Source organism: Macaca mulatta, chromosome 11 (genome assembly GCF_049350105.2).
Source record: "Macaca mulatta isolate MMU2019108-1 chromosome 11, T2T-MMU8v2.0, whole genome shotgun sequence".
Classification (NCBI taxonomy): domain Eukaryota; kingdom Metazoa; phylum Chordata; class Mammalia; order Primates; family Cercopithecidae; genus Macaca; species Macaca mulatta.
This window is the reverse complement of record NC_133416.1, coordinates 8,923,558-8,936,802: the sequence shown is the minus strand read 5'-3', so window position 1 is coordinate 8,936,802 and position 13,245 is coordinate 8,923,558. Positions and strand designations below refer to the sequence as shown.

Genomic DNA, 13,245 nt, shown 5'->3' with positions numbered 1-13,245 from the left:
CTAACCGGAGGTGATCTGCCTCCCTTGGCCTCCCAAATAGCTGGGATTACAGGAATGAGCCACCGCGCCCGGCCTCAGTAGAGTTTTTTAAAAAATAAGCAAAGCCTCCCAATTCCAAACAATAGGAATATATTTTCATCACACCAATTTGTACTTCTATTTCTTATTCTTATTTTTTTCCTTATTCTTGAGGTTAGATTCTAAACCCTAAAGGTACCCAAACTAGTATTAGATCTAGTTATCTATAGCCAGAGACAGCTAGTATCAAGTAGTCTTTAGCAGCCAAGGTTATTAAAATGCCTTTTCTCCAGGAAGATCCAATAGGAAAAAAAAAAAGAAAGAAACCTCTCTGATTAGGCTCCAACCATACTCCACCCTCAATCAAACTGACTGGATAGGCATAATGGAAGCCAGAACACGTGGTTTCCAAACAAGAAAAATCCTATCAGGGAGGGGAGGAGGGAAAAGGAAGGTTCAGCCAGTGCCCAGACTGAAACTGAGTAATATCATTTTCACTCATCTTCACACATCTTCAGGTTGCATGTTCGTGGAGTAGTTTAGGAATAAATCCACGGTTTGTGGAGTACTACAATACCTAGTCGTCTGCTGTATTACATTAAGGCCTTCCCCAGCAGCTTCCAGGGCAGCCTCCAAGTCACTGGCAGGAGAATTTGGCTGGAACTGCAAGCAGGACTGCAGAGATTCCTCTCCACAGTTAGAGAAGGGACTGTTCCAGGCCTGATTGTTCCAGGACTGGGTGCACCAGGTCTGAGCGTTCCAGGAGTGGTTGCTCCAGGACTGGATGTTCTGGGTCTGGTTGCTCCAGGATGAATTGTTCCAGGTCTGGTTGCTCCACATTGGAAGGTTCCCAGTCGGGTTTACCAGGCATCCCTGGTGGCAGGAAGAGTAGAGGCTGGGGTAGGTAGGTGCTGAGGCCTTCTGAAAGAGAGGGAGGGATTAATGGAAAGGGTACAAAGACAACCACAACTGTCTGTGACTGGAGTTGTGTGTTTCAGGGATGGACAAGATTGAAAGATCACTGAAGGGAAAGAACAGAATAAAGTTTCCTGTTACCTGAGTCACACCATTGCTATTCTTTGGCCAGTTGTTTCTCTGCCACCTCTTAGATTTCATTCTCTGGTTCTGGAACCAGGTCTTCACCTGCAGGAAAAAGTGACAGAAATTACAAAATATTAGTAATACAGATGTTCCTTGAATCAAAGAATATCACTAACTTTTATTCCTGGCGAGGCGCCATGTCTCACACCTGTAATCCCAACACTTCGAGAAGCCAAGCTGGGCGAATTGCTTAAGCCTAGGAGTTCGGGCCAGCCTCACCAAAATGGTGAAACCCGGTCTCTACAAAAATTTAAAAAATTAGTCCGGCATACTTGGTGGCTCACGCCTGTAATCCCAGCACTTTGGGAGGCCGACGCGGGCGGATCACGAGGTCAGGAGATCGAGACCATCCTGGCTAACTCGGTGAAACTCTGTCTCTACTAATTATACAAAAAAAAAAAAATTAGCCAGGCGTGGTGGCGGGCGCCTGTAGTCCCAGCTACTCAGGAGGCTGAGGCAAGATAATGGCCTGAACCCGGGAGGCGGAGCTTGCAGTGAGCCGAGATCACGCCACTGCACTCCAGTCTGGGCGACAAAGCCAGACTCCCTCTCAAAAAAAAAAAATTAGCCAGGCATAATGGTGTGTGCCTGTGGTCCCAGTTACTCAGGCACAGAGATGGAAGGATCACTTGCACCTTGGAGGTGGAGGGTGCAGTGAGCCGAGATTGCACAGCTGCATTCCAGCCTGGGCAACAGAGAAAGAGTGTCTTAAAAAAAAGAAGAAAAAAGAGAAATGACCATTTTCGATAAAAAATAAAGGTTAAAAACAAAAGAAACTGGAGGCTGCTGGCAGAAAGAAAAAAAGGAAAAAGAAGAGACAGTTTTTATTTTAATGAGAACCAGTGTAAGTTAGGAATTGTCCTAACCTGAAAAGTGGAGTTACGTCTTTTTTTTTTTTTTGAGACGGAGTCTTGCCCTTTTGCCCAGGCTAGAGTGCAGTGGCAAGATCTCGGCTCACTGCAACCTCCGCCTCCTGGGTTCAAACAATTCTCCTGCCTCAGCCTCCTGAGTAGTTGGGATTACAGGCAGCCACCACCACGCCGAGCAATTTTTTGTATTTTTAGTAGAGACGGGGGTTTCATCATGTTGGCCAGGCTGGTTTTGAACTCCTGACCTCAGGTGATCTGCCTGCCTTGGCCTCCCAAAGTGCTGGGATTACAGGTGTGAACCACCGTGCCCAGTCCATAATTCTTTTTGATAAAGGGAATGTTGGAAAGATTTTCACAATATTGGTCTGTGCAAGAAAAGAAACTGGTTAAGTTATATCACATTCACATAATAGATATATAATGAAAGAAAGAGGTGAAGAACCTTCCGATGTAGAGCAACCAGACCTGGAACAATTCATCCTGGAGCAACCAGACCCAGAACATCCAGTCCTGGAGCAACCACTCCTGGAACGCTCAGACCTGGTGCACCCAGTCCTGGAACAATCAGGCCTGGAACAGTCCCTTCTCTAACTGTGGAGAGGAATCTCTGCAGTCCTGCTTGCAGTTCCAGCCAAATTCTCCTGCCAGTGACTTGGAGGCTGCCCTGGAAGCTGCTGGGGAAGGCCTTAATGTAATACAGCTGACGACTAGGTATTGTAGTACTCCACAAACCGTGGATTTATTCCTAAACTACTCCACGAACATGCAACCTGAAGATGTGTGAAGATGAGTGAAAATGATATTACTCAATTTCAGTCTGGGCACTGGCTGAATCCTTCCTCTCCCCTCCTCCCCTCCCTGATAGGATGTTTCTCGTTTGGAAACCACATGTTCTGGCTTCCATTATGCCTATCCAGTGAGTTTGATGAAGGGTGGGGTAATGGTTGGAGCCTAATCAGAGAGGTTTCTTTCTTTTTTCCTATTGGATCTTCCCTGAGAAAAGACATTTTGAAAACCTTGGCTGCTAAGGACAACTTGATAGAAGCTGTCTCTGGCTATAGATAACTGGATCTAATACTAGTTTGGATATCTTTAGGGCTTAGAATCTAACCTCAAGGATAAGAAATAAAAGTACAAATTGGTGTGATGAAGATATATTCCTATTGTTTGGGATTGGGAGGCGTTGCTCATTTTTTAAAAAAACTGTTGAAGTCAGGCATGGTGGCTCATGCCTGTAATCTGTAATCCCAGCACTTTGGGAGGGCAAGGGAGGCAGATCACCTCAGGTTAGGAGTTTGAGACCAATCTGGCCAACATGGTGAAACCCTGTCTCTACTAAAATACAAAAATCAACTGGGCGTGGTGGCAGGACCATGTAATCCCAGCTACTTGGGAGGCTGAGGCAGTGAGCCCAGATAGTGCCACAGCAATCCAGCCCGGATGACAGAGCCAGACTCCATCTCAAAATAAAATAAAATAAAATAAAATAAAATAAAATAAAATAAAATAAAATAAAATAAAAACTCTATTAAGGTGAAAGGCGAAGGGTTAAGCTGTAACATACATCATCTTCATACTTAAATTATTGCAAGAGAGGGTGTGCTAACACATACCACACATATCTATGTGCATCCACAGAGATCTTAGCCATGCAAATTAGTCTGATTTTTGTTCACCTTATTGCAATGACAAAACAAGCCTACCTGTTTGTAGCTGAGGTTCAGGATGTTGGAAAGTTCTTGCATCTGCTGGAGGCTGAGGTATTTCTGTCTCTGAAATCTATCATTGAATACACACAGCTGGGGGGAAGAGAACACAGTTCTGGCCTTCTGTTTCTTGACCAGGACCTTGTCTTCCTTTTTTGTGGCACTATTCTCTGCAGAAGCGGATTGTTTGCCTTCGGGACTGGTGGAAGAATCGGGGCTGTCCTGAATAAGCAGATCCGTGGAGGAAGGAAGAGGAGAGACTGTTGGGAACAAATAAAAGGATGCTCTTCTCTAAAACTTTCTTCAAATATTAAAATATCCTGGTAAAAAAATTGTTTTCAAAGTACTTTGATAATTCCCACAACCCGAGATCTAGGTAATAAGCACCTTCTTATTTATTTATTTATTTAGAGACAAAGTCTGGCTCTGACACCCAGGCTGGAGTGCAGTGCGGTGATCTCGGCTCACTGCAACCTCCCCTTCCCAGGTTCAAGAGATTCTCGCCAGGTGCGGTGGCTCACACCTGTAATTCCAGCACTTTGGGAGGCCAAGGCAGGTGGATCACCTGAGGTCAGGAGTTCAAGAGCAGCCTAAGCAACATGGAGAAACCCCGTCTCTACTAAAAATACAAAATTAGCCGGGTGTGGTGACACATGCCTGTAATCCCAGCTACTCTGGAGGCTGAGGCAGGAGAATCGCTTGAACCTGGGAGGTGGAGGCTGCGGTGAGCCGAGATCGTGCCATTGCACTCCAGCCTGGGCAACAACAGCAAAACTGTCTCAAAAAAAACAAAAAAAAAAAAGAGAGAGAGATTCTCATAGTAGAGACAGGGTTTCACCATGTTGGGCAGGCTAGTCCTGAACTCCTGACCTCAAGTGATCTAGTCGCCTTGGCATCCCAAAGTGCAGGGATTACAGGCGTAAGACACTGCACCCGGCCATAGCACCTTTTTTTTTTTTTTTTGAGACAAAGTCTCACTCTGTTGCCCAAGCTGGAGTGTAGTGGCGCAATCTCAGCTGGCTGTAACCTCCACTTCCCAGGTTCAAGCGATTCTCCTGCCTCAGCCTCCCGAGTAGCTGGGACTACAAGCTCGCATCACCGTATCTGGCTAATTTGCTTGTATTTTTAGTAGAGACACGGTTTCACTATGTTGGCCTGGCTGGTCTTGAACTCCTGACCTCGTGATCTGCCCACCTAGGCCTCCCAAAGTGCTGGGATTAGAGGCGTGAGCCACCGCACCCGGCCCATGATAAGCATTTTTTTTTTCTTTTTTTGAGACAGAATCTCACTCTGTCGCTCAGACTGGAGTACATTGGTGCAATCTCAGCTCGCTGAACCTCTGCCTCCAGGATTCAAGCAATTTTCTTGCCTCAGCCCCCCGAGTAGCTGGGACTATAGGTGCACGCCACCACGCCTGGCTAATTTTTTGTATTTTAGTTGAGATGGGGGTTTTGCCGTGTTGCCCAGGCTGGTCTTGAACTCCTGAACTCAGGTAATCTGCTCACCTCAGCCTCCCAAAGTGCTAGGATTGCAAGTGTGAGCCACCATGCCCGGCCGATAAGCACCTTCTTAACCAACCCTGGACACTTCGGCAAGCTTTCTACCGTATTGAGCCAAGAAGTGTTATCGGTATTTTGCACGTAGTGGACCGAGTTGGGAGAGATCTGTAACGGCATGGCCAATATCATTGCTAAGCAGGGATACCACTTTTTGCTTTAAATTGATGCTCAAAAGCCCACACACTGGCTGTTAATCGGTCAGAATGGAGATCCACCAATTCCCGCCTATTGCATCTCACCTTAAATCACTTTCTGTTTATGATCTTCATTGCCACCTAAGTGATTTTTTAAATGACATGGATCTGGGGATCCTATATTACCAGTATCTTGGCTGGGCGTGGTGGCTCACACCTGTAATCCCAGCACTTTGGAAGGTGGAGGCGGGCAGATCACTTGAGGTCAGGAGTTCAAGACCAGCATGGCCAACATGGTGAAATCCCAGCTCTACTATAAATTACAAAAATTAGCCAGGAGTGGTGGCACTAGCCTGTAATCCCAGCTACTAGGAAGGCTGAGGCAGGAGAATCACTTGAACCGTAGAGACGGGGGTTGCAGTGAGCCAATGTTGCATCACTGCACTCCAGCCTGGGCAATAGAATGAGACTGTTGTCTCAAAAAATAAAAAATAAAGCCAGCAACTCACTGCCCAGCTCTCAATGCTAGAACCAGCAGGATATGTGAATTTTGATAGGCTTCTGTTTCAATCCAGGATTTTCCTTTACCAGCCCTCTGACCTCATCTCCAAAATTATTCCTTCGTTTATTAAAATGAGGTAACCAATTAAAATGGTCTAGCATAGGGCCTGGCATATACTGATTTTGTAACTAGAAATTAATTTTCTATACTACATAGTTTCAGTTGTCACTTAAATATGTATTTGGTCTGTGGTGACCCCAGTGTTCAACTCTCAATTCTACCCTGCAGTCACAGAACAAATGAAAAAGCTCTAAAGCAGCAAAAATTCAGTCTCCTGCTTCTTGCAAGTAGACCTGAAAAGCAAAGGAAGTTGTCAACTATTGATTAGAATTGGGGGAAATCTTAAATATTAGCTAGCTATCCAAACTGACACTTGAAGTGTGCTAAAGAAAACATGCTCATTCCCAAACCCAGCACTGTATTTTTAACATTTGAAATTATAAAGGCAAGAACATTAACACGAAGTTTAGAAAAACTGAGTGAATAGCCTGGTGCAGTGGCTCAATATCTGTAATCCCAGCTGGAGAAGCACTTGAGGTCAGGAGTTCGAGGCCAGCTTGGGCTACCAAGTGAGACCCCATCTCTACAAAAAGAATTTTTAAATTAGCTGGGCACAGTGAAGCACGCCTCTCTTCCTAGTACTTGGTAGGCTGAGGCAAGAGGATCACTGACCCCAGGGTTGAGGCTGCAGTGATCCATGATCACACCATTGCACTCCAGCCTGGGTGGCAGAGCGAGTCCCTGATTCTCAAAAAGAGAAAAGCAGGGTGACATTCAAATCTAAGGCTCAAATATAGCAATCGTGTTTACTTACTCCTTTTCCACAACCTACTCTTTGCAACATTAGTCATAATGTAAATGCACTTTTTAAGCTATTTTACAGTGTCAGTGTTACCAATGGCATTCTTGGTAAAGTTGGTTCATTCTTAAGTTTTTGAAAACTACTGAAAAATTGATTTTCAAAAAAGTGGTAGTGGCTTAATGAGTATCCCGAGTATCCCCCACCCTTTGCAGCTACCAGTCAGAAGCCCGAGTACTAGCACAGGTTTTGAAGGCAAACTGGACTTCTAGCTACGTTCTATTTGACTGTCAGTAGACTAAACTTTCTGGAATTATCTTTACGGTAAAGTTGGGTCAACACTTCCCAGGACTTAGGAGAAGTACACATGGGAGGTGCTCCCAAACTCAGAGCTGCCCAGTAACATCCACAAACCCAGAGAATGGAGAAGAGCCAGCCGTTAGTGACGTAGAAAGAATTACACAAATTATATATTAATCACAGAAATCTCATCATGATCTGCCATGCCATTTTTGGCAAAACAAAAACATCATGCTCGTCCCTGAGCTATGATGTTAGGTCTTCTGGTTAATTAGCAGTAACATCTTCTATAGCTGTGTGTCCAGTGCTATGTGAAGGTGTACGCATCACCTTCATTTAACTTTGTTTCCACCATGCCTAAGCCCGTAGGTTCTCAAATTTACTGCACTGTTCAACTGCCAAATTCTGTGTCCTTCAACTCAGTGCATAATCCTGAGACCTGGGACACAGTTAAAAGGGCAGGTGCCACCAAGTTACAATTGAAATGGGTTTTTTCTCCAGAGGATTAGTTGATATTAACCACTTGCTTATAGTAATAGGGTATTAATGCTCAAGAGGGAAATGATCCCTTAACCCTCTCTACTTCCCTTTTCTCTTAAGGAACTTGGCCTTTCAAGGATAAATGTCTTTCTTACCAGTCTCTGTGTGAGGCATCTCAGCAGAAGACATTTGCAAGGATGGATGGTTTTCTTCAGACCCACAAACCGCAGGTGGAGGTGACCAGTCTTTACAGTCGGATGCTTCGGAGCAAGGCAGGTTTTATGGACAAGCTGGATTCACACTCATGTCATTATTGGAGAAGAGTAGGAAAAATTTAAGAAGTGGACTGGAAAAAAGGCTAAGATGGCTTTAAGACTTTTTTCTGGAAGATCTTAGAGAAATATGACCTCCAGGAGCGAAAGTATCAAGAATTTGGGATGAAGTGAGTCGCCTTCACAGCAACAGGAGGCAACCAGCTCAGTCCAGCAAAATGTTAAAAGCCTGGAGTCTCTAGATTTATAAAGAAAGCTCTATCACCCTTCGACCCACCCCTCCTGGCAAGCACACCCCCACCCTTGTGAATTCTCAGTTAATCCCGTCTGCCAGTCTCACCAAGGCCATTGTAATGCAAAAGTAGCTGTGGAGTAACCCAGACGAGGTCGGGCACTAGAAAACTGGACAACAGAACCTGAAGACAAATCCAGCAATAAATACTTCTAGGTTCACCACGTTTCCAACTTTTAAATCAGGAATGATGATATTGTCATGTCTTTCAATATTACCTCATGCCCATCTTGTGTGTTTGGGGGTTTTTTTTGAGGTGGGAGGGAGGTGTGTTTTCCAAAGGAATAAAGTTTTTAGAGTTGGATTCCAGCACTAACATTTACGGTCATAAATAGTCTAAAGTGGCCGGGTGCAGTGGCTCAGGCCTGTAATCCCAGCACTTTGGAAGGCTGAGGTGAGCAGATCATTAGGTCAGGAGATCGAGACCATTCTGGCTAACATGGTGAAACCCCGTCTGTACTAAAAATACAAAAAATTAGTTGAGCATGGTGGCATGCATCTGTAGTCCCAGCTACTCAGGGGGCTGAGGCAGGAGAATCACTTGAAGCCGGGAAGTGAAGGTTGTAGTGAGCTGAGATCGTGACACTGCACTCCAGCCTGGGTGACAGAGTGAGACTCTGTCTCAAAAAAAAAGTCTAAAGTTTTCCATTGTCCTTTCTATTCCCAAACCCAACATTCAAGAAACCTGGCCAGGTACGGAGGTTCACGCCTGTAATACCAGCACTTTGGGAGGCCGAGGTAGGTGAATCACCTGAGGTCAGGAGTTCAAGATCAGCCTGGCCAACATGGTGCAACCTCATTTCTAATAAAACACACAAAAAAATTAACTGGACTGTAGTGGTGGGTGCCTGTAATCCCAGCTACTCAGGAGGCTGAGGCAGGAGAATTGCTTGAACCCAGGAGGCGGAGGTTGCAGTCAGCCAAGATCGTGCCACTGCACTCCAGTCCGGGTGACAGAGTGAGACCCTGTCTCAAAAAAAAAAAAAAAAAAAAAAAAGAGAGCGAGAAAAGAAAAAGAAACCTAAGATTTCTTTCTCTTTTCCAATCTCCCACCCAGAAATGTAAACTGTTAGCAAGTCTCAATTATGTAATTTTTGAAGACACAACTCTGACTCATTCTCCTCTGCACTCTGCCCCTAAGGTCTGTACCCGGAGCAGTTGGCTTTGCTCCCACACAAGCTGACTTTTGTCATGCAAAGACTCCGACTGTTGAGAGTAAAAGTATTGCTGGGTGAGAAGCAAGGAGATGAAATGTGGCGTAATCTTTTTTCTTCTCAGACCTCCATTCTGGAGAACAGTCAGAACAGGGTCATCGGGGAGCAGGTAAGTGGAACTAGGTATATCATGCTTCAGGCAGGTAGTCCATGTCTCATTAGAAATAGGAAGATTTATTTTAAAAGGGAAAAACATGCCCTCCTGTCTTTCTTAATTAGCACAGTTTGGTAAGTGGGGGCTGTCAAGACCATCAAGACTCACCAAGGCTGAGCTTGCCCGCAGCTCTCCAAAGGGCAGGTACCAGAAGCTTTGTTCTTTGCTGAAGGGGGACTTTGCATTAAAGTCTGAGCTGAATTCCCCCATCCCCTGCTCCCTGTCCCATTGTGTCTAGGGTAAGAGTCTAGGGAGTGAAAGATCAAAGGGAAGGGGGCTGGTGGCTGGAAGGCCAACTTACTAGTTCTTTGCCAAGGAAAGCCATTTGAATACAGTTGAGGTTTAGGAAGCTGTCTGACTTCAGATTTGTTGGAACAGGCTGGCGTAAGGATGTGTTAAAATGAGCTAGCAATTTAGTAGAGTAGATCAAAACAGACCAAAAAGGCAATTATAATCTTGTGTGATAAGTACTGAAAAAAGTGCACTGGATGCTAAGAGAGTACAAATAATAGAGGTTGGGGTGGGGGAGGGATGGGCAGGGAAGACTGGACAATCTTCAGTGATCTGAGAAGGAAAAACGTGGAGAGAAGAGAATTCCAGAAAATTAACAGTTTGGGTAAAGGCACCAGAGAAAATGATGGGTTCCAATACTGTTGTTTAGCAGGACTCAAAGGCAGGGGGGCAACAGGAGGGAGTTGTGGGAGAGAACACGGCAACTAACACTTAGTGAGCAGATTACTATCAGAGTCTTGTGAACCAGAACGACTCCATCTTAAATAGGAGCTGGGGAAAATGAAGCTGAGACCTACTGGGCTGCATTCCCAGATGGTGAAGGCATTCTAAATCACAGGATGAGACAGGAGGTCAGCACAAAATACAGGTCATAAAGACCTTCTGATAAAACAGGTTGCAGTAAAGGAGCCAGCCAAAACTTACCAAAATCAAAATGGCAGAGAGAGTGACCTCTGTTCATCCTCATTACTACACTTCCATCAGCGCCACAACAGTTTAGGAATGCCAAGTCAACCTAAGGAAGTTATCCTATATGGTCTGTAAAGAGGAGGCATGAATAATCCACCCCTTGTTTAGCGTATCATCAAGTAATAGCCATAAAAAAGGGGAACCAGGCGACCAGGCTCATGCCTGTAATCCCAGCACTTTGGGAGGTCAAGGCAGGTGGATCATCTGAGGTCAGGAGTTCGAGACCAGACTGACCAATATGATGGAACCCTGTCTCTACTAAAAATACAAAAATTAGCTGGGCGTGGTGGCACACACCTGTAATCCCATCAGGAGGCTGAAGCAGGAGAATCGCTTGAACCTGGGAGGCAGAGGTTGCAGTGAGCAGAAATCACGCTCCTGTACTCCAGCCTGAGCAACAAGAGCGAAACTCCGTCTCAAAAAAAAAAAAAAAAAGTGGGGGAACCAGGTCAGGCACGGTAGCTCACACCTATAATCCCAGCACTTTGTGAGGCCAAGGTATATCACCTGAGGTCAGGAGTTCGAGACCAGCCTGACCAACATGGAGAAACCCATCTCTACTAAAAATACTAAATTAGCCGGGTGTGGTGGTGCACACCTATAATCCCAGCTACTCGGGAGGCTGAGGCAGGAGTGTCAATTCAACTGGGGAGGCAGAGGTTGGAGTGAGCCCACACCATTGCACCCCAGCCTAGGCAACAAAAGCGAAACTCAGTCTTAAAAAGAAAAAAAAAAAAGACAACCAGCAACGCTCTGAGCTGCTCTGTCTATGGAGTAACCTTTCTTTTATTCCTTTACTTTCTTAATTTTGCTTTATTTTCTTAAGTTGCTTTTACTTTGCCTTGCAGACTTGCCCTGAATTCTTTCTTGCGCTAGATCCAAGAACCCTGTCTTGGGGTCTGGATCGGGATCCTTTTCCTGTAATATTAATATGCATGAGGCACTGTCTTGTCCATATTGTAGCCATCTTAATTATATCTAGCCCAGGGCCTGATACCTGTGTATGTATATATTTGATCATGTTGGTTTATATGGAGATGGAGATGTCAAATTGGTCATTGGAAATTAGAGTCCAGAGACCTGAGAAGTAATAGGTGACCACAGGTAGAAAAAGACTGTACACTTTAAATTAAGTATTTTCTAATTAGTCTATATTCTCCTGGTATTTCTTTTCTTTTCTTTTTTTTTTTTTGGAGACGGAGTCTTGCTCTGTTGCCCAGGCTAGAGTACAGTGGCACGATCTCAGTTCACTGCAACCTCCACCTCCCGGGTTCAAGCGATTCTCCTGCCTCAGCCTCCTGAGTAGCTGGTATTACAGGTGCCCGCAACCGTGCCCGGCTAATTTTTTTGTATTTTTAGTAGACATGGGGTTTCACTATCTTGGCCAGGCTGGTCTCAAACTCCTGACCTCGTGATCCACCCACCTCGGCCTCCCAAAGTGCTGTGATTATAAGTGTGAGCCACCACGTCTGGCCTCTCCTGGTATTTCTCCTACTATCTGGGCTCGCTGCAACCTCCACCTTCCAGGTTCAAGCGATTCTCCTGCCTCAGCCTCCAGAGCAGCTGGGACTACAGGCGTGCGTCACCACACCCAGCTAATTTTTGTACTTTTAGTAGAGACAGGGTTTCACCATGTTGGCCAGGATGGTCTCGATCTCTTGACCTTGTGATCCACCAGCCTCAGTCTCCCAAAGTGTTAGGATTACAGGCATGAGCCACTGTGCCCGGCCAGTCCAAAATCTTAAAGCCATCTTTGTCAACTATGCCTTCAAAATATATCTAGAATTCAATGGCATCTTTCTTGTAATTTGATTTCTTTCATATGCTTCTGTTTTCCACTGTTGAGTGAGTTTTTGATCATCACATGAACAAAAGGGCTTGGTGAACCAGCAGAGTGTCAAAAAATGATTATGCTTTTTAAAAACATGCATTTCTTTATTTCTTTCATTACTGCTTGTATCACAGGACTGCTGGGCTGGAGATGACCTGTTTCTCTTGCCAAAAGAGTAGGTTCATATTTGGCATGTGTGCCAACCCAAGCTGCAGCTGACCTTTCCTAAGTGCTATAATGAAGAATCAAGTGTAGGATAGGGAGGGGGACACTTCATTAAGGAGGTCATATTAAAGCTAGGTAGATTTCTGGAGGAAGAACCAGAGACAAAACATTGGTGGCAAAAGCCCTGATTCTGGAGATTTCCTGCCTTCTTCCCACATCACTAAGGGGCCAACTTAATGGTGCTATGGGAGAACCCAAGGAGACAAAGACAGAGTGTAAAGTACAGGACTAGAGGAAGGATTCTGTGATTCAGCAGTTTGACTTGTGACTCTGAATGAGAAAAAGCCAAAGGAAGATTTTGATCTAAGGAGTATCTTGATATGACCATCTTTAAAAAACAACAACGAAAAATCATTCTGACCGATACATTGGGACTAGATTATAGGAGGGCATGGGTGCCAACAGAGATGACAGTTGGGAGACTTTTTGAATAACTCAAGTGATAGGATTTGGATAGCGCAATAGGTAGCCTTGGAGATGATTAGAAAAGGTCAAGTGCAGCTTGGGTTGACATACATGCCAAATATGAACCTATCCTTTGGCCAGGCAACACAGGTAAGTAATACACATTCTGTCTATGTATCCATCTATGTATCTACCCATCTATCTACCTACCTATCTGATTTATCTCCCTACTATCACTGGAATATAAGCTCTGTGAGGGCAATTATTTTCATTTTTTGCCTGTTTTATTTATTGCCTTGTCTGCAACCCTAGAAGAGTATGTATGGTTCATTCACCAGCATCC

The 13,245-nt window shown here is 44.9% G+C and overlaps 1 protein-coding gene and 1 pseudogene across 1 annotated transcript in view; one reads left to right on the top strand and one right to left on the bottom strand.

The window, feature by feature from the left end:
- Positions 1-212: 212 nt before the first annotated feature.
- LOC107000728 (homeobox protein NANOG-like) lies at positions 213-7,834 on the bottom strand (annotated as a pseudogene).
- Positions 7,835-9,217: 1,383 nt separating this feature from the next.
- The window catches only part of LOC715795 (solute carrier family 2, facilitated glucose transporter member 3), an 85,021-nt gene continuing 80,993 nt past the window's right edge, over positions 9,218-13,245 (top strand). The window contains exon 1 of the mRNA XM_077953522.1: positions 9,218-9,415. Coding sequence (XP_077809648.1) covers positions 9,284-9,415 — 132 coding nt within the window. The 5' untranslated portion in view covers positions 9,218-9,283. The remainder of the gene's footprint in view (positions 9,416-13,245) is intronic.